Source organism: Thalassophryne amazonica, chromosome 8 (genome assembly GCF_902500255.1).
Source record: "Thalassophryne amazonica chromosome 8, fThaAma1.1, whole genome shotgun sequence".
In the NCBI taxonomy this organism is placed as follows: Eukaryota; Metazoa; Chordata; class Actinopteri; order Batrachoidiformes; family Batrachoididae; genus Thalassophryne; species Thalassophryne amazonica.
In genome coordinates this window covers 43,179,346-43,199,713 of record NC_047110.1, presented here as the reverse complement: position 1 = coordinate 43,199,713, position 20,368 = coordinate 43,179,346, and the positions used below count along the sequence as shown (strand labels likewise).

The 20,368-nt window shown below is 40.6% G+C and overlaps 1 protein-coding gene across 1 annotated transcript in view; it reads left to right on the top strand.

Annotated features, from left to right (window-relative positions):
- Positions 1–19,763, top strand: part of appl2 (adaptor protein, phosphotyrosine interaction, PH domain and leucine zipper containing 2) — a 55,825-nt gene extending 36,062 nt beyond the window's left edge. Inside the window, exons 15-21 of the mRNA XM_034176077.1 lie at positions 3,883–4,029; positions 4,218–4,270; positions 4,355–4,529; positions 18,017–18,053; positions 18,123–18,278; positions 18,354–18,401; positions 18,806–19,763. Coding sequence (XP_034031968.1) covers positions 3,883–4,029; positions 4,218–4,270; positions 4,355–4,529; positions 18,017–18,053; positions 18,123–18,278; positions 18,354–18,401; positions 18,806–18,937 — 748 coding nt within the window. The 3' untranslated portion in view covers positions 18,938–19,763. The remainder of the gene's footprint in view (positions 1–3,882; positions 4,030–4,217; positions 4,271–4,354; positions 4,530–18,016; positions 18,054–18,122; positions 18,279–18,353; positions 18,402–18,805) is intronic.
- The last annotated feature ends 605 nt before the right edge of the window (positions 19,764–20,368 follow it).

The following is a 20,368-nucleotide window of genomic DNA, read 5'->3' as shown; positions in this document are numbered from 1 at the left end:
CTTTCCCCCACCCGCTTCCTTCCTGAGGGATTGAGGCGGCCTAGGCCTAGGATTCCAGGGTAGGAAGGAAGGTAGCCACTTGAGGGAAATTAAACCAGTTTTCTCCAGAGGACAGAAACGGCATATTTTGTCCTTTTGATATAGATACTTGACACTTCTTTCTTTCTTTCTCCAAGTCCTCTACTACTGCTGTCATCACTCACTTTAGGCCGTTTTTTTGTGGTTGTTTTGTTTTTTGACAATCAATGCTCAGTGGTGATATGACTGAGGAGACAAACAAACAAACAAAAAACCCTGTCCCTCCAGTGTGTATTTTACTGTAGTGTTGAATTCCAAAATCATCAAATCATATTACTCACAATAGGACCGTATAGCCAATAAATTAAAACACCTGGAACAGTTAACTAAATTCTTATATATTTTAATATAGTGATTAGGCCAGCCCTCACTGAGCTACCTTTTAGAGCAAATAAATAACTTTTTTTTTGTTTACATTTACTTTTAAATTTTAACTTTTACAGCTGTGCCACTCTGCACATTTGATCCTGTCACATCTCAGACATTTTGCATTTAGTCGGTCCTGATGAGTACCCGGCTGTCAGAACACCAGAAGATGCACAGAATTCTACATGTATAACTGGACTTGTGTCAGGAAGGGCAACCTGCATAAAATCTGAGCTGAATCCCAGTGCAACTGTGCAACTGTGTGACTCGTTTTCTGACTTAGGGAATTTTGTTGATGAGTTGTCTCTCAGCACAGTGATTTCTCAGGAGGAGCGTTATAGTTAAATGTGGATGTTGTTTATCACTGAAGAATTTGTGCATTCCGTGTAGTATACATGACCTGGAAGAGAAAGTGGATCATAATTCTTATGAGGGATGACTGACAGGGTTTCAGCCTGACCCAGAAAAAGTAGGGCGTGGTTCTCCATATTTTACATTCTGAGAAACCAACATTTCTCAACATTGCACCCAGTGAGTCAAAACTTCACACATTCTTGAGAAATGTTGGTTTCTCAGAATGCAAAATATGGAGAACCACGCCCTACTTTTTCTGGGTCATGCTCAAAACTTCTCAGTCGGCCCTCGTACCTCTGTTAGCAGTCATTAAGCTACAACATGTGGGCCGTCATGACAGTAAAGTCTTCGACAGTTTCTCAACATGTGCATTAGCTCAAGTTATTGACAGCACTTTACCTCATAATCTACACACACTTAAATCCTGATGCAAGTCACGGGGCAGAGCCTGTGCCAGTGCACATTAGTGGAGAAGCTGTGAGTGCACCATGGAGACGGCACGTCTGTCACAAGGCAAACACAAGCCATTGACCCTTACATGGACACCTTCAGGCAGAGTCACCTAATATGCATGTATGTCCACAGAAAGAACGCAGATGACCGTGGTAACCACTGTAACGCTATAGGGTTTTTTTTAAAACAACTCTTGTGACACAAGAACATTGTTAGCAATCAAACCTGTGATTGCTCAACTCACTTTTGATGACTGCTACATTTGCAAGGAATGCTTTTTCTGAAAAATTAGTTTAGGAAGGAAAGAAAAAAATAGCTAGTTATCCAGAGACTGAAAAGAAATCCACAGTGTGCTCAAAATAGCAATGAAATAACACTAGCTAGTAGGTACTTTGTGATTGCTGGCACATTAGGCCCCATAAAAAATTAGTTTATTGTCCTTGACATCAGAAAAAAGTGGTGAGGACGGACAGATTTTTTTTTTCTTTCTTAGAAACAGGTACATACAGCATCATTTCAAACCTGAATAACGACACATACAGCACCAGCATACCAAGTGAGGAAATGAAAATATCAGCTATTTTTAAAATAAATTGTTTCCATGTTGAATATAGTCAGTGTACTGCACGCTAGTAGCGTGATAAACATCATAATGTGTGTGAGTGAGACTGTGCAACTGACTGTGTGATTGTCAGTGACAACAAATGGCAAGTTGCAGGCCCGGTTTGGTAAACTTTGACCGTCTTTGGCCAAAGCATGCTCACCACCTAGCAGATGTGCTGTGTCACGGCTGTGTCACTGAATGGTCCGCCCTGCCTTCACTGTGCATGCATCATTTCGGAGCGTCAGCAGCGATTCACTGATTATCGCCTCATTTCTGCTTAAAACTGATTTTAGAATGATTTAAGAGGTTTGACTTTGTCATCTGATGGTTAATAATCACATTATTCCCTTTGATTGATTTGGGTGAAGAGAGTCAGACTCAGAGAGTCAGACTTGGACTTAGATGTACTCCTGTGGCGCTCTGATCAGTCCCTGATCTTTTATTATGAAATAATGCTGAATTTGTGTGTAAATGATTGTTGTAAAAAAGCTTCAGATCTCTGTCATTGACATAGATGATGACTGGCGTGCCGTTTGAAGCAGAAATGAGGTGATAATCTGTGAATTGCTGCTGATGCACCGAAATGACACATACGCAGTGAAGGCAGGGCGGACTGATTTTTAGGGGGTGCGACACCGGTTCTTGCATCAGCTGAACCACCATCAATGAAATTCACCAAAAATAATAATAAAAAATTTGATGTGGGCTGATTTTGGCATGCGGATGGGGATGACATTTTTTTTTTTTTTTAATGGGTCATTAGTTTTACAGTGTTGTCTGAAAAAATATTGCCATTCTTTTTTCTAATGTACCGGTTGATATCAACCTTGCGTCAGTTTTAGACGTGAACTCTGTTCAGTGTCTTTAACGCAGATGTTGTGGATCACTGTGACATTTTCTCTCTCACTTTGAAGGCAGAAATTTGCAGTTCAAATGCCACATAGGTACTGTTAAGAATGCCTCTAATTAATATTAATTATAACTAATTAATCACAATTGTAATGGTGAATGTGAAGATACATATGAATGTTAAGAAAAAGAAAAACATTTGGAAAAACATAGTTTAAGTTCATTAATCTATTGTTCATAGTCATTCATTCATTTTCTCCCAATAATCTGTGTCCGGGTTGCAGTGGCAATAAACCAAGCAGCTCATCCAACACTTCTTTATCCTCAATCAAGTTCTAACTCTTCTTAGGAGATACCAAGGCATTCCCAAGTCAGGTGGGAAATATAATCCTTCCACCATTTCCTGAGTCTTCCCCAGGGGCCTCCTCTCAGTTGGACATGCCCGGAAGACCTCAACTGGCTCCTTTTGATGCAAAGAAAGCGGCTTTACTATGAGTCGCTCTTGGATATTTGAGATTCTCACCCTGTCCTGGAGTGTAAACCCAGATACCCAACAGGATTCTCATTTCTGCCGCATGCATCCATGACCTTGTTCTTTAAGTCATTACCCAAAGTTCATGACCATAGGTTGAGGAGAGGCACATAAATTCAGAGTGTCACCTTCTGGCTCATTTATTGTTTTCTAAATACTTGGCAAAAGTGGAATTTCTTGCATACTATGCAGTCATCATAATTGAGTAGAACACTCAGAAGCAAGACCACAACCATGTTTTAATATGACTAGAGCTGGGAAAAATCCAAAACATAATTTCTCTTTCAGTCAGAACTGGAATAAAACTTTCACTTCTGTTTATTGAAATTCAGTTTAATTTTGGATACATTTTGTTTCCAAAAACTATGCACAGCTGAAAATATAACTGACACAAAGGAGGTCATAATCTGCTGGAGCTACATCCAGATTTGAGTCCTCACACAAATTTACCAGAGTCTGTCTCACAACAACTAATATTTTCAGCCAAGCCTCATAAAACTCATTTCACTATTTGTTGATCACGCCTGCTAACAGATGGGAGCACAAACAGAACCATCGCTCAGCAGGTGCCTCACATATCTTTCTGTGTTGTGAGTAGCTTGTGTGTTCCACCTTTCTCTCTCTTTTCACCTCCATCTCCCTGCAGAGCGAAGCCAGGAGGAGTACATACGAGTTTTCAGAAGACTGGTGCCGCTCCAGAACCAGAGGACCTGATTGCTCCAGGGACGCCTATCCAGTTTGACATCATGCTGCCAGCCTCCGAGTTCCAGGACCAGAACAGAGGAGGTGGGAGGTGTGTGTTAATTTAGTGCAGGTTTCTGTTTGTGTGAAACAATCACAGCAGCTGTGTCATGCTGGGAGATGATGCCAGCTTCTTGAAAGTTGGCCCTGTTGCGATTATTATTTCCAGGAAGTGAAATATTTCTTTGCAGCTCAGTGTGGGATGTAATTTGATGTTTAGTGTTTGTTGTTTCCCAACAGACGCACAAATCCGTTTGGAGAAACGGATGACAACTGCTGCACAGACGCTGATGGTGAGTAACTCATGTATGGGCGTTCCCCTGCTGCTGTCTGTATGTTCATGCTGCTGCTGCTTATGCATTTGTACCTTCCTCCAGACTCCCTCCTGCAGCAGGTGTTTGCCGTACGCTTCCTGGGCTCCATGGCAGTGCGCTGTGGTAACAATCAGGAAGTGATCTATGAGGCCATGAGGCAGGTGCTAGCTGCTCGAGCCATCCACAACATCTTCAAGACCACGGAGTCCCACCTTATGGTCACCAGCAGTAACCTCAGGTACAAGTCACCATGTTGAACTGAATGAACTCGACAGTATGAAGACGACCATGCCTGCAGAAATTGTAAGCAGAAAGTCATTGACTTATGTGAATTTGATCAATTAAGTGATTGATTGTAATTAATAATGAATTTGCATTTTATTGCATGAAATAAGCATTTGATACAGTCGATTTTTTTTCTTTCCCCACCTACAACCCCAATTCCAATGAAGTTGGGATGTTATGTAAAATGTAAATAAAAACAGAATACAATGATTTGCAAATCCTTTTCAAGCTATATTCAATTGAATACACCACAAAGACAAGATATTTAATGTTCAAACTGATGAATTTTATTGTTTTTGTGCAAATATTTGCTCATTTTGAAATGGATGCCTGCAACACTTTTCAACAAAGCTGGGACAGTGGTATGTTTACCACTGTGTTACATCACCTTTCCTTCTAACAACACTCAATAAGCATTTGGGAACTGAGGACACCAGTTGTTGAAGCTTTGTAGGTGGAATTCTTTCCCATTCTTGCTTGATGTATGACTTCAGTTGTTCAACAGTCTGGGGTCTCCGTTGTCGTATTTTGGGCTTCATAATGCGCCACACATTTTCAGTGGGGACAGGTCAGGTCTAGACTGCAGGCAGGCCAGTCTAGTACCCGCACTCTTTAACTATGAAGCCACACTGTTGTAACGCGTGCAGAATGTGGCTTGGCATTGTCTTGCTGAAATAAGCAGGGACGTCCCTGAAAAAAATGTTGCTTGGATGGCAGCATGTGTTGCTCCAAAGCCTGAATGTACCTTTCAGCATTGATGGAGCCATCACAGATGTGTAAGTTGCCCATGCCATGGGCACAAACACACCCCCATACCATCACAGATGCTGGCTTTTGAACTTTGCACTGGTGACAATCTGGATGGTCCTTTTCCTCTTTGGTCCGGAGGACACGACATCCATGATTTCCAAAAACCATTTGAAACATGGACTCATCAGACCACAGCACATTTTTCCACTTTGCGTCTGTCCATTTCAAATGAGCTCAGGCCCAGAGAACGTGGCAGAGTCTCTGGATGTTGTTGATGTATGGCTTTCGCTTTGCATGGTACAGTTTTAACTTGCACTTGTAGATGTAGCGACGAACTGTGTTAACTGACAATGGTTTTCTGAAGTGTTCCTGAGCCCACGCGAGAAGCTCCTTTACACAATGATGCCGGTTTTTAATGCAGTGTCACCTGAGGGATCGAAAGTCAAGGGCATTCAGTGTTGGTTTTTGGCCTTGCCGCTTACGTGTAGAAAGTTCTCCAGATTTTCTGAATCTTCTGATTAAATTATGGACTGTAGATGATGGAATCCCTAAATTCCTTGCAATCGAATGTTGAGAAACATTGTTCTTAAACTGTTGGACTATTTTTTTTTCACACAGTTGTTCACAAAGTGGTGATCCCTTCCCCATCTTTGCTTGTGAACGGCTGAACCTTTTGGGGATGCTTCTTTTATACCCAATCGTGACACTCGCCTGTTTCCAATTAGGTATTCTTTGAGCATTCATCACCTTTCACAGTCTTTTGTTGCTTCATCCTAACTTTTTTGAAAAGTGTTGCAGGCATCCATTTCAAAATGAGCAAATATTTGCACAAAACAATAAAGTTTATCAGTTTGAACATTAAATATCTTGTCTTTGTGGTGTATTCAATTGAATATAGGTTGAAGAGGATTTGCAAATCATTGTATTCTGTTTTTATTTACATTTTACACAATGTTCCAACTTCATTGGAATTGAGGTTGTACAAAGAATGAAGAGATCTGTAATTTTTTATGACAGGTACACTTCAACTGTGAGATACAGAATCTAAAAACAAAATCCAGAAAAATCACATTGTATGATTTTTTTTAATTAATAATTAATTTGCATTTTATTGAATTAGATAAGTATTTGATACAGTAGAAAAATAGAACTTGATATTTGGTACAGTAGCCTTTGTTTGCAATTACAGAGGTCAGATGTTTCCTGTAGTTCTTGACCAAGTTTTCACACACTGCAGCAGGGATTTTGGTCCACTCCTCAGATCTTCTCCAGATCTGTCAGGTTTTGAGTTTCAGCTCCCTCCAAAGATTTTCTATTGAGTTCAGGTCTGGAGACTGACTAGGCCACTCCAGGACCTTGAAATGCTTCTTACGGAGCCCCTCCTTAGTTGCCCTGGCTGTGTGTTTTGGGTCATAGTCATGCTTGAAGACCCAGCCACGACCCATCTTCAATGCTGTTACTGAGGGAAGGAGGTTGTTTGCCAGAATCTCATGATACATGACCCCATCCATCCTCCCTTCAATACGGTGCAGTCGTCCTGTCCCCTTTGTAGAGAAACACCCCCAAATTATGATGTTTCCACCCCCATCCTTCACGGTTGGGACAGTGTTCTTGGGATTGGTCTCATCTGACCACATGACCTTCTCCCATGCCTCCACTGGCTCATCCAGATGGTCACTGGTGAACTTCAAATGGAACTGGACATGTGCTGGTTTGAGCAGGGGGACCTTGTGTGCCCTGCAGGATTTTAAACCATGATGGTGTAGTGTGTTACTAATGTAATCTTTGCAACTCTGGTTCCGGCTCTCTTCAAGTCATTGACCAGGTCCTCCCATGTAGTTTTGGGCTTATTCCTGACTTTTCTCAGGATCATCTTTACACCATGAAGCGAGGGAGCTCCAGACCGAGGAAGACTGACGTCATTTTGTGTTTCTTTCATTTTCTAATAATTACGCCAACAGTTGTTGCCTTCTCACCAAGCTGCTTGCCTGTTGTCCTGTAGCACATCCCAGCCTTGTACAGGTCTACAATTTTGTCCCTGGTGTCCTTAGACAGCTCTTTGGTCTTGGCCATGGTGGATAGGTTGGAGTGTGATTGATTGAGTGTGTGGACAGGTGTAAAACATACAGGAAATGAGTTCAAACAAGTGCAGTTAATACAGGTAAAGAGTGCAGAATAAGAGGGCTTCTTAAACAAAAACTAACAGGTCTGTGCGAGCCACAATTCTTGCTGGTTGGTAGGTGATGAAATACTTATTTCATGCAATAAAATGCAAATTAATTAATGCTTCGATCTTAAATATGATCAATCTATCTTGGAATGGTCTATTTGAAGAGTTTCAGTCAGGTTTTAGAATTCATCATAGTACAGAAACAGCATTAGTGAAGGTTACAAATGATCTTCTTTTGGCCTCAGACAGTGTACTCATCTCTGTGCTTGTCCTGTTAGACCTCAGTGCTACTTTTGATACTGTTGACCATAAAATTTTATTACAGAGATTAGAGCATGCCATAGGTATTAAAGGCATTGTGCTGCGGTGGTTTGAATCATATTTATCTAATAGATTACAATTTGTTCATGTAAATGGGGAATCTTCTTCACAGACTAAGGTTAATTATGGAGTTCCACAAGGTTCTATGCTAGGACCAATTTTATTCACTTTATACATGCTTCCCTTAGGCAGTATTATTAGACAGCATTGCTTAAATTTTCATTGTTACGCAGATGATACCCAGCTTTATCTATCCATGAAGCCAGAGGACACACACCAATTAGCTAAACTGCAGGATTGTCTTACAGACATAACTACATGGATGACCTCTAATTTCCTGCTTTTAAACTCAGATAAAACTGAAGTTATTGTACTTGGCCCCACAAATCTTAGAAACATGGTGTCTAACCAGATCCTTACTCTGGATGGCATTACCCTGACCTCTAGTAATACTGTGAGAAATCTTGGAGTCATTTTTGATCAGGATATGTCCTTCAATGCGCATATTAAGCAAATATGTAGGACTGCTTTTTTGCATTTGCGCAGTATCTCTAAAATTAGAAAGGTCTTGTCTCAGAGTGATGCTGAAAAACTAATTCATGCATTTATTTCCTCTAGGCTGGACTATTGTAATTCATTATTATCAGGTTGTCCTAAAAGTTCCCTGAAAAGGGTAAGGATAGCTGGGTCAAGTGATGGCTTTTTAAGTAATGGTTTAATTACTGCCACCTTAAAAGCCTGTGGTACATAGCCAACTAATAAAGATAGATTGATCATATTTAAGATCGAAGCATCAATTAATGGTAGGGCTCCCTTGAGCAGCCTGGTAGGAATGGGGTCTAAAAGACATGTTGATGGTTTGGATGAAGTAACTAATGAAAATAACCACCAATTTGCGCAGTATCTCTAAAATTAGAAAGGTCTTGTCTCAGAGTGATGCTGAAAAACTAATTCATGCATTTATTTCCTCTAGGCTGGACTATTGTAATTCTTTATTATCAGGTTGTCCTAAAAGTTCCCTAAAAAGCCTTCAGTTAATTCAAAATGCTGCAGCTAGAGTACTGACGGGGACTAGCAGGAGAGAGCATATCTCACCCGTGTTGGCCTCTCTTCATTGGCTTCCTGTTAATTCTAGAATAGAATTTAAAATTCTTCTTCTTACTTATAAGGTTTTGAATAATCAGGTCCCATCTTATCTCAGGGACCTCGTAGTACCATATCACCCTAATAGAGCGCTTCGCTCTCAGACTGCAGGCTTACTTGTAGTTCCTAGGGTTTGTAAGAGTAGAATGGGAGGCAGAGCCTTCAGCTTTCAGGCTCCTCTCCTGTGGAACCAGCTCCCAATTCAGATCAGGGAGACAGATACCCTCTCTACTTTTAAGATTAGGCTTAAAACTTTCCTTTTCGCTAAGGCTTATAGTTAGGGCTGGATCGGGTGACCCTGGACTATCCCTTTGTTATGCTGCTTTAGACGTAGACTGCTGGGGGGTTCCCATGATGCACTGTTTCTTTCTCTTTTTGCTCTGTATGCATCACTCCGCATTTAATCATTAGTGATCGATCTCTGCCCCCCTCCACAGCATGTCTTTTTCCTGGTTCTTTCCCTCAGCCCCAACCAGTCTCAGCAGAAGACTGCCCCTCCCTGAGCCTGGTTCTGCTGGAGGTTTCTTCCTGTTAAGAGGGAGTTTTTCCTTCCCACTGTTGCCAAGTGCTTGCTCACAGGGGGTCGTTTTGACCGTTGGGGTTTTTCATGATTGTTGTATGGCCTTGCCTTACAATATAAAGCGCCTTGGGGCAACTGTTTGTTGTGATTTGGCGCTATATAAAAAAAAAGTTGATTGATTGATTGATTGAATAACTCAGACAGAACAATCGGAGAGAAAGAGTCTAACCAAATACCGGCATCACTGAAAGCAGCCAAAGATAACGATATGTCTTTGGGATGGTTATGAGTAATTTTTTCTCTAATAGTTAGAATTTTATTAGCAAAGAAAGTCATGAAGTCATTACTAGTTAAAGTTAAAGGAATACTCGGCTCAATAGAGCTCTGACTCTTTGTCAGCCTGGCTACAGTGCTGAAAAGAAACCTGGGGTTGTTCTTATTTTCTTCAATTAGTGATGAGTAGTAAGATGTCCTAGCTTTACGGAGGGCTTTTTTATAGAGCAACAGACTCTTTTTCCAGGCTAAGTGAAGATCTTCTAAATTAGTGAGACGCCATTTCCTCTCCAACTTACGGGTTATCTGCTTTAAGCTGCGAGTTTGTGAGTTATACCACGGAGTCAGGCACTTCTGATTTAAAGCTCTCTTTTTCAGAGGAGCTACAGCATCTAAAGTTGTCTTCAATGAGGATGTAAAACTATTGACGAGATACTCTATCTCACTTACAGAGTTTAGGTAGCTACTCTGCACTGTGTTGGTATATGGCGTTAGAGAACATAAAGAAGGAATCATATCCTTAAACCTAGTTACAGTGCTTTCTGAAAGACGTCTAGTGTAATGAAACATATTCCCCACTGCTGGGTAGTCCATCAGAGTAGATGTAAATGTTATTAAGAAATGATCAGACAGAAGGGAGTTTTCAGGGAATACTGTTAAGTCTTCAATTTCCATACCATAAGTCAGAACAAGATCTAAGATATGATTAAAGTGGTGGGTGGACTCATTTACATTTTGAGCAAAGCCAATAGAGTCTAATAATAGATTAAATGCAGTGTTGAGGCTGTCATTCTCAGCATCTGTGTGGATGTTAAAATCGCCCACTATAATTATCTTATCTGAGCTAAGCACTAAGTCAGACAAAAGGTCTGAAAATTCACAGAGAAACTCACAGTAACGACCAGGTGGACGATAGATAATAACAAATAAAACTGGTTTTTGGGACTTCCAATTTGGATGGACAAGACTAAGAGTCAAGCTTTCAAATGAATTAAAGCTCTGTCTGGGGTTTTGATTAATGAATAAGCTGGAATGGAAGATTGCTGCTAATCCTCCGCCTCGGCCCGTGCTACGAGCGTTCTGGCAGTTAGTGTGACTCGGGGGTGTTGACTCATTTAAACTAACATATTCATCCTGCTGTAACCAGGTTTCTGTAAGGCAGAATAAATCAATATGTTGATCAATTATTATATCATTTACTAACAGGGACTTAGAAGAGAGAGACCTAATGTTTAATAGACCACATTTAACTGTTTTAGTCTGTGGTGCAGTTGAAGGTGCTATATTATTTTTTCTTTTTGAATTTTTATGCTTAAATAGATTTTTGCTGGTTATTGGTGGTCTGGGAGCCACCAAACCAATCAGATTCAAGGAACAAATGTAATTGGATTAGAGTAATGTATATTTATAGCTTCACAATGTTCAGTTTACAGAGACAATTTAATGTGCATATTTCAACTGGTGTTTATATTCAATGCCCCTTTGACTTGAATAATAATTGTATTCTAGGAATCAGCTAAGATTCTCGTAGTTTCAGTTTGTTCCCAGCAAAGAATCTTTTGCAGAGAATAAAGATCAATTTCTGTTTCAAGGAAAGAGGCTGTAGCTCAGGTACAAGGAATCAAAAGTCACTTTCCAGAAATGAGCCTGGAGCTGAAGAATAAGTAATCATTCACTACAAAGTACCATGTAGCTCACTGTGTTCATGTTATGATTTTAGCTTGTAGTTATTTTTGCTCATTTTGAAATGGATTCCTGCGACACGTTTCAAAAAAGCTGGGACAGTGGTATGTTTACCACTGTGTTACATCACCTTTCCTTCTAACAACACTCACTAAGGACACTAATTGTTGAAGCTTTGTAGATCCTTTACACAATGATGTCGGTTTTTAATGCAGTGCCGCCTGAGGGATCGAAGGTCACAAGCATTTAGTGTTGGTTTTCAGCCTTGCCGCTTGCCTCTAGAACAGTGGTGGGCAACTTGTTCCAGAAAGGGCCAAGAGGGTGCAGGTTTTCTTTACAGCCACTGACTCCACCAGGTGATTTCACTGATTAACTGATTCCATCTGGTCAAAGTGATGTTAATATATACACTCAACAAAAATATAAATGCAACACTTTTGGTTTTGCTCCCATTTTGTATGAGATGAACTCAAAGATCTACAACTTTTTCCACATACACAATATCACCACTTCCCTCAAATATTGTTCACAAACCAGTCTAAATCTGTGATAGTGAGCACTTCTCCTTTGCTGAGATAATCCATCCCACCTCACAGGTGTGCCATACCAAGATGCTGATTGGACACCATGATTAGTTCACAGGTGTGCCTTAGGCTGCCCACAATAAAAGGCCACTCTGAAAGGTGCAGTTTTATCACACAGCACAATGCCACAGATGTCGCAAGATTTGAGGGAGCGTGCAATTGGCATGCTGACAGCAAGAATGTCAACCAGAGCTGTTGCTCATTTATTGAATGTTCATTTCTCTACCATAAGCCATCTCCAAAGGTGTTTCAGAGAATTTGGCAGTACATCCAACCAGCCTCACAAGCGCAGACCACGTGTAACCACACCAGCCCAGGACCTCCACATCCAGCATGTTTACCTCCAAGATCGTCTGAGACCAGCCACTCGGACAGCTGCTGAAACAATCGGTTTGCATAACCAAAGAATTTCTGCACAAACTGTCAGAAACCGTCTCAGGGAAGCTCATCTGCATGCTCGTCGTCCTCATCGGGGTCTTGACCTGACTCCAGTTCGTCGTCGTAACCGACTTGAGTGGGCAAATGCTCACATTCGCTGGCATTTGGCACGATGGAGAGGTGTTCTCTTCACGGATGAATCCCGGTTCACACTGTCCAGGGCAGATGGCAGACAGCGTGTGTGGCGTCGTGTGGGTGAGCGGCTTTCTGATGTCAATGTTGTGGATCGAGTGGCCCATGGTGGCGGTGGGGTTATGGTATGGGCAGGCGTCTGTTATGGACGAAGAACACAGGTGCATTTTATTGATGGCATTTTGAATGCACGGAGATACCGTGACAGGTTCCTGAGGCCCATTGTTGTGCCATACATCCAAGAACATCACCTCATGTTGCAGCAGGATAATGCACGGCCCCATGTTGCAAGGATCTGTACACAATTCTTGGAAGCTGAAAATGTCCCAGTTCTTGCATGGCCGGCATACTCACTGGACATGTCAACCATTGAGCATGTTTGGGATGCTCTGGACCGGCGTATACGACAGCGTGTACCAGTTCCTGCCAATATCCAGCAACTTCGCACAGCCATTGAAGAGGAGTGGACCAACATTCCACAGGCCACAATTGACAACCTGATCAACTCTATGCGAAGGAGATGTGTTGCACTGCATGAGGCAAATGGTGGTCACACCAGATACTGACTGGTATCCCCCCCCCAATAAAACAAAACTGCACCTTTCAGAGTGGCCTTTTATTGTGGACAGTCTAAGGCACACCTGTGCATTAATCATGGTGTCTAATCAGCATCTTGATATGGCACACCTGTGAGGTGGGATGGATTATCTCAGCAAAGGAGAAGTGCTCACTATCACAGATTTAGACTGGTTTGTGAACAATATTTGAAGGAAATGGTGATATTGTGTATGTGGAAAAAGTTTTAGATCTTTGAGTTCATCTCATACAAAATGGGAGCAAAACCAAAAGTGTTGCGTTTATATTTTTGTTGAGTGTATATATATATATATATATATGCCTTCTTTGCCAGGTCACTCTTAGAAACATAAAAACATTTAAAAGAAGTCACAGTGACCAAAGGGCGTTTTCCTCCCAATCCCTCGTAATCAGCTTAAACTCCCCCAGACAGATCAGTTCTGACAATTTCAGTTCAGTCTGTAAGTTATTCCATGTGGAAGGAGCAGCATATTTAAATTTTTTTCCCCAAGTTCTGTTCTCACTATTGGGACCATCTGTAGAATAAATAAGAGCGAAGTAGGGCTCCCACAAATGATTATTTTGATATCAATTCGTCACAGGTTATTTTTGTGATTCGTTGACCATTCGGATCATAAGTAAATTACGGCTTATCCCACCAGCATGCAGCTGTTATTTGCTTGCTGAGGTGTGCATGTTATTGGTTTGGTAACAGTGTTGTCCATTGAAGAAGAACGTGTTTTTTTTTTTTCAGCACTGTAACGTAGCATAATAAAACATTAGCGTTTTCACATTTCCTTTGCAAACATGACATGCTTTTATAACGTTACAGCAAACATATATGTGTGCTAAGGCTAATGAAACTGTCATTGTTAATATTAACATTTACAGCTATCAATATCAGTAGCTTACTATGGACATTAATGTTAGCGGCTAACTAGCCAGTAGGTTTACCAAGACGACTGTCCCTCTAAGTCAGAATCAGCCACAATGTTTTTCCTTCTCAGGTCCTCCTGCATCGCTGTTGTACTGCCATTGAGGGCAAGTACTACCTTACAGATTTTGGATTGCGCATTTTTCTGTTTAATTTGGTTAAAATGCTCCCACATTTTCAGCTCCATTGCCGGTGTTCTGTTGAGATGAACTAGCCGTCGAGATGAGCTCCACCGCGCAACTGCACATGCACATCTCTCTCTACTCCGGACTTATTTGTATCTAAAAAAAATTTTGGTTGTTCACTGATAAACCTTTCAAGGACTTTGGTTAAATTACGTAATTTAGACATTGGCCTGTAGTTGTTAAGAACTGAGGGGTCCCTTCATTTCAGTAGAGGGAGAACATAGGTAGATTTACAGATGATGGGAATGACATTATGTGTGAGATTAAAAATATATGTTAGAGTTTCCACTAAAATTCTGCTGTGAGCTTAATAAAATAAGGTTCAATATGTCAGGACCAGCTGATTAGCAGTAGTGGGCACAGCTAACCAAAACGTTAGCTTCGACAACCACTAATCCGCTAACTGAAAAGTTAACTTTAACTGCTGCACACAGACAATAGCATTAACATCACAACATAAAACTCTTTGTATATTGTACCTAAAAGTCTCATGAATAAATGATCTGGGTTTATAGATATTGTTACTGTGTTTGTTTTATGTAAACCTGGGAGAAGCTCGGGTTGTTTCTGTTATTTTCAATGGGAACCACTGTGAGGTGCGATCACTTCATGTTCACATCATTCTGGGGGAGAGTGAAGTTTGCTCTTTAACATCTTGCTTATTGTCCTTTACAGCACTGTTTGTGCTGTTTGTTCCAGAATAATTTTTATATATATAAAATGTCTGAAATCTGGTTTGCACTCATGAAGTTCCACTCAGGTTAAACATAGCAGACATGGAATATTTGGAACATTTGTTTTAGCAGGTTTTCAGGGTCTCATGAGTGCAGTCTCTTATAAATGTTATGAAGGGCATAAAAAATTGCATTTTGGTCATATAATGTTCATTTGCAATTGTTGTCATGTGGTTTCTCCGTGTTATTTTGACTGCAGCAACTCTCTGGTGCGCAAGGGATGATCTCAATAGCGTGAATTGTGGTACATCAAAATGATATACAGCTGTGAAACTGAACTAAACAAAAAAACATGCCAACTTTTCACAAAGGTTGCTGTTGAATTAACAAAATTCTCATCATATCAACAAAACACATTTTTTTGAATGAATGATATACCCACAACATGAAATAGAATGGTAACACATCATTCACTAATATTTTCCTATGCACAAAGACAGTGTCTGACACCCCCTTGTAAATTATGTAATTATGTCTGACACCCCCTGTAAAGTTACTGTATCTTGTGTGTTGTTTTTTTACAAATAATTGTGAATTTGTAAATATGTTTTTTTTTTCACTTGTAAAAAAAACAAAAGAATTTTCAAAACTGAAGATTCTGTTTATGAAGTGTGATTCAGCCTTCACTGATCAAACGCATTTACCACTTTGCTTACTTATGCAATAGTGAAACATTCTGACGGGAAAAACTGCATTTGAGATTCACAAATATCTTGGTCTATTCACATTCCCATCCATTAGTTGGCAGTGTTCTTTGCATTTTGATGGTGAGGGGGAGTGATGAGGAGAGCATTTGAATTCCCCATAATACCTTTTGGCGTGTGTCTGTTAACGCTCAAGCCTTCAGAATTAGTGCATTACTTTAAAAGATGTGTGCGATATTTTCACTTTGTAAAAATGAGAGTTGCTGTTAATGTCAATAAACTGTATAGAACAAGTTGTTTTTAAATGAAACCATGAGTGAAAAGTGTCTTGCTTTTCATGTCTCCTGCCCACTGTCTGAGTTGAGGCATGTTGAAAGTAAATGACTTTTTTTTTTTCTTCTTTGCAATAGCAGCTGGTGGGCAGGCCGTTCTCTTCTGTTGGGGGAGGACTGAGCTTCTCACCGTGGTCTGATTATTGCAAAACACATGATAGGAACTAACGTGTATAATTTTAGGTTTTACAAATGTTTTTTGACTGTTAAGCTTTACTCACTATGCCAGCAAAAAATGTTAGCAGACTGAAAGTTAGTGGAAATAAATTTAGCGGAAGCTTTTTAATTGGTCTGCTGATGGTTTTCAAAGTTAGCTGAAAAGCTAATCCGCTAAAGAAAAAGTTGGCTTCGGTAATTAGCGGATTAACTGTGCCCACCACTGCCGATTTGTTAAGATGCAATTGCTTTAAAGCCCAATGAACTTCTCTCACATCAAGAGGAGTGAAACTGAATGAATGAGAATCAATGTCAAATCTGAAAATGGAATTCCTGGAAAGTGGAAGGATACCAGCATGTTGATAACGTTTAGTGCCTTTCTGCTGCATTACGTTTTCACAAACATGTCTGACTGTCCCCAGTGCGCCTTGACAGTGTTGCGACAGCCCAGGCGGACTGCGGCCCATGTCATATCCAAAGTGAGTCAGGGGTCTGCCATGATGTCTGCAACCCACCCGACCCGTCTGGAAACACTGACCAAGAATGCGTGCGCGAGTCAAGGGGTGATGCAATGAAAGTGAGACGGCTGAGGTGGGATCCCGGGGGCTGTAAATGGGTTAGAAGTCAATAACAGGCAGAACGATTTATGTGACAGTCGCTCATTGGCTCTGTGGCAGCAAGCAGAGTTACTGTTACCACAAAAGAAATGGCGGTATCTGATTGGTGCTGTGTCAATAGACAAAAGGTGACGTTCGTGACAAAGTACTGTGGCAGTAGCCATTGACACACACACACACATACACACAAAAGAGTTGAAATGAAACAAACAAGATGTGCTTCTGGTGGAGACTTAGTTTTAATTTGGGGGGGGGGGCAAAAAATGTTGCAGGAATTATGGGCAGTTTTTCTACCCAGTCCCTCCATTTTCAGAAGTCATGAATAATTGTACTAACACAAGAGCAATCAGAGATTTCTGACATCCGCCAATCTGGATCCGGATCACCTCCAAAATTCAATGTCTTCTGTGGCCCAATATGTATCTGTGGTAAACATTTTGTCAAAATCCATGCAGTAGTTTAGATGTAATCCTGCTAACAGACAAACGCCAAAGATTTTATTACATCCTTGGCGGACATAAAAATAAGAATTACCTCCAGTACTCTGAGCACATGCTCACACTGGGAAATTTCAACAGTTGCTGAGCATGTTTTACCCCAAAAGCAGTTTGTTTGACTTACGTGAATGCGCCGTACTGTACCCAGGCACACTTGCAGAGGTGGTTTGGAGGATGGTTCATTTGGACATGGGCACAGCTAACCTCACCAGAGCATGGATTTTGGATGTTACGTCACCATAGCAACTGTTCTAACAAGTGTGACAAATATTATTAACAGTATTACTACTTGAACTGAGCTACTTTTGAAGTATTGCAAATTATACTGCTGCTTGTGAGCAAGTTCTGGTATCGGGCTGGGTTTTTGGGACCCTGCTCTTTCTTAAATACAAAAGTCACTTTCCCAACACAAAAGATATTCAGTGTTTAATGATGACAACAAATCTTCACATTTGAGAAGTTGTACCCAAATAAACTTGGCTTTGATAAACAATTAATCAAATACAGAACCATTTCTCTGCCACTTAACTAATCAATAATGAGTAATTTCAGACTATTAAAAATAGAGATGGAAAATTTTTAAAACATTTTGCTGATTTTTAGTTGTTAGATTTTTACTGTGATTAATGAATCAACCACCAGATGTCCCACAAACAGAAACAATGGTGACACTGTTTGGTTTCTCACTTATTTTTGAAGACCTTGTGTGCACAGTATTCTCTCTGAAGTGTCCACTGTGTTTTCATAACAGGTTAATTGACCCCCAGACTCAAGTTACAAGAATAAGTGTAAGTATTACAAAACATGGTCATTAACTTATTTTGTGTCCCGTTTTAACTCCGCTCTCATTTAACCAGTTCCAGCTTGGTGAGGTGTGTCAGTTTGCAGCCCACCAGGAGAACGGCAGGCTGATGGGATTTGTGATTGAGAGCAGAGACTGGAGTGACGGCGATGAGGAGGGAGAGCCATCGTTTAGCGCCTTCGTATTTGAGAGCAACACAGAAGGCGAAAAGGTTGATTCACACGGCCAACTTCACAGCATGGAAATGAATACAGATGGGTGCAGTAAATTATTGTTTCATTTACAGATCTGCTACACCATAAGTTTGGCCAAGGACATTACTGAAGCCAAGAAGGTAAGAACATCTCCATGCAGACCTACATCTAAAGGCCACGCCCATTATCACAACAACAGATGTTTTGTAGTGCAGGAGAGTGATTGTTGCCCTCTTGTGGCCTCCTCCACACAAGCAAATACAAATAGCCTGAATGCCTTCAATCACGAGAACGTCTCATGAAACATGTGAGTGAATCAGTGATTCTGTTTAATGTGAGTCACACTTTAGTTTTGTACATTAAAACTGATTCGCTCTTGATGATCACAGGCAGACATCTGGAAAACACAAATAGTCCTCTGTAGTAGGGATATGGCCACTAGAGGGCAGTGGTGCTCCTTCATAAAGTCAGTCACAGCAGCTGAAGAACATTGATAAAAATAAGTCCTTAAACAGCTGAATGAAAGAGTTGTGTTGTTTTGTAGGACCCAGAGGCCCTGGCCCAGCTCATGAAGTCCATGCCTCTAACAAATGATGGCAAATTTCTGCTCCTGGAGCCTGAGACAGACGACACGACTAATGGTGCAGGACAAGATGACCTGGAATCAGAGGCATAGTCCCACTCAGGACCAAAAACACAACTTGTACCAGGACAGAAGACTTTCCCTGATTTATGGTGTCTTAAATTTTTAACGGTACACTAGTTTAACATGTGTGACTGGAGCTCCATTTTTTTTCCCAATGAAAGGCATTAATTCACATCACTCCAGCACTCCATTAATTTTGTTTGTTTTTACACTGCTGTGGGTGGTAATTTACATCACAAGAACATTGTTCTAGTTGTTTCATTCTGTTTTAAGTCCTTCAGCCATCAGAGGGTGACCAGTCATCTGCTTCTCTTTATACTTTTTAATTTAACATTTTTCTTTTCACATTCATTCATTCATAAGGTTGTCATGAATTCCCCAACTTATAGATTTATTTTTCAGCCATTCATGTTCAAGTTATTTTAATATCAATTGAAGGTTATAGAAGGTACTAGTTGGGGCATTGGGTTTTTTATGTGCTTAACATTTGGGATTTTAACATCTGTGGGACATTTGCAGAAGCTGTCAGTTGTGTGCAGGTAAGCAGTGGCACAGTTAGCATAATTACCTGAAATATTACGTGTGCATGCAAAAAGCAAAGTAATTTTTGTGCACTTGTGCCACTGGTGTTGGCATGAGGGTTTTTTTTTAAGCATTCTACAAGTGTGTTTATCAGTTTAGTTCCTGTACATAAAGTCTTAAGACTGTTGCTATGCCTGTTCCTCTGTACTCGGCTAAAATACTCATCCCTTCACAGAAAATGTACTGTTTCTTGGAGGCCAGTGTAAATATGTTGCGTTCCAGTGTGTATATAATTAATCTGAGTCAACTGCATTAAAAGCTTTGAGTGAATATACTTGGAAGTGTTACATGAGTAAATCATGTGCTGCAGGATCATTGTGCAGCAGACCTCTGAGCTGAAATACTGCAGCATTACAGTTAACAGACAAACAGTGTTGCACACACACTTTGAAAGCGGGAGGCTCTTTGCGCCTACATATAAATGCTAATGAAAACAGAGCTGTGAAAAGAGCAGAGGAATGATTCATCTGCTCCCCTCAGTGAAAACGGCACAGTTTTCATTTCAGCTCCAAATATAAACCAGAAGCCTGTGATGCTCTGTGTTCATGTAACATGGCTTTTATGGTGTAATACCAACTGGATAATGTCATTTGCATAACTACAATCTTAAAACACTGAATTATATTGACGTGTGCTTTTTCTTCTCAGTATCACTGAATCACAAGTCGTAACAACAACTCATGTGGCTGATGGAAATATATTAAAATTGATTCTCCTCCCAGCTCCTGATGAATTGGTTACCGTCTTTTACTGGGTACAGTTGTAGTTGGAAATTTACATAAACTCATCATGGGCATGAATGTCATGGTAATTGTGGGCTGTTGATGTCTTTGAACGGTTCTTTTGCAAGGGCACAGTGATTGTACAATGTATTTCATT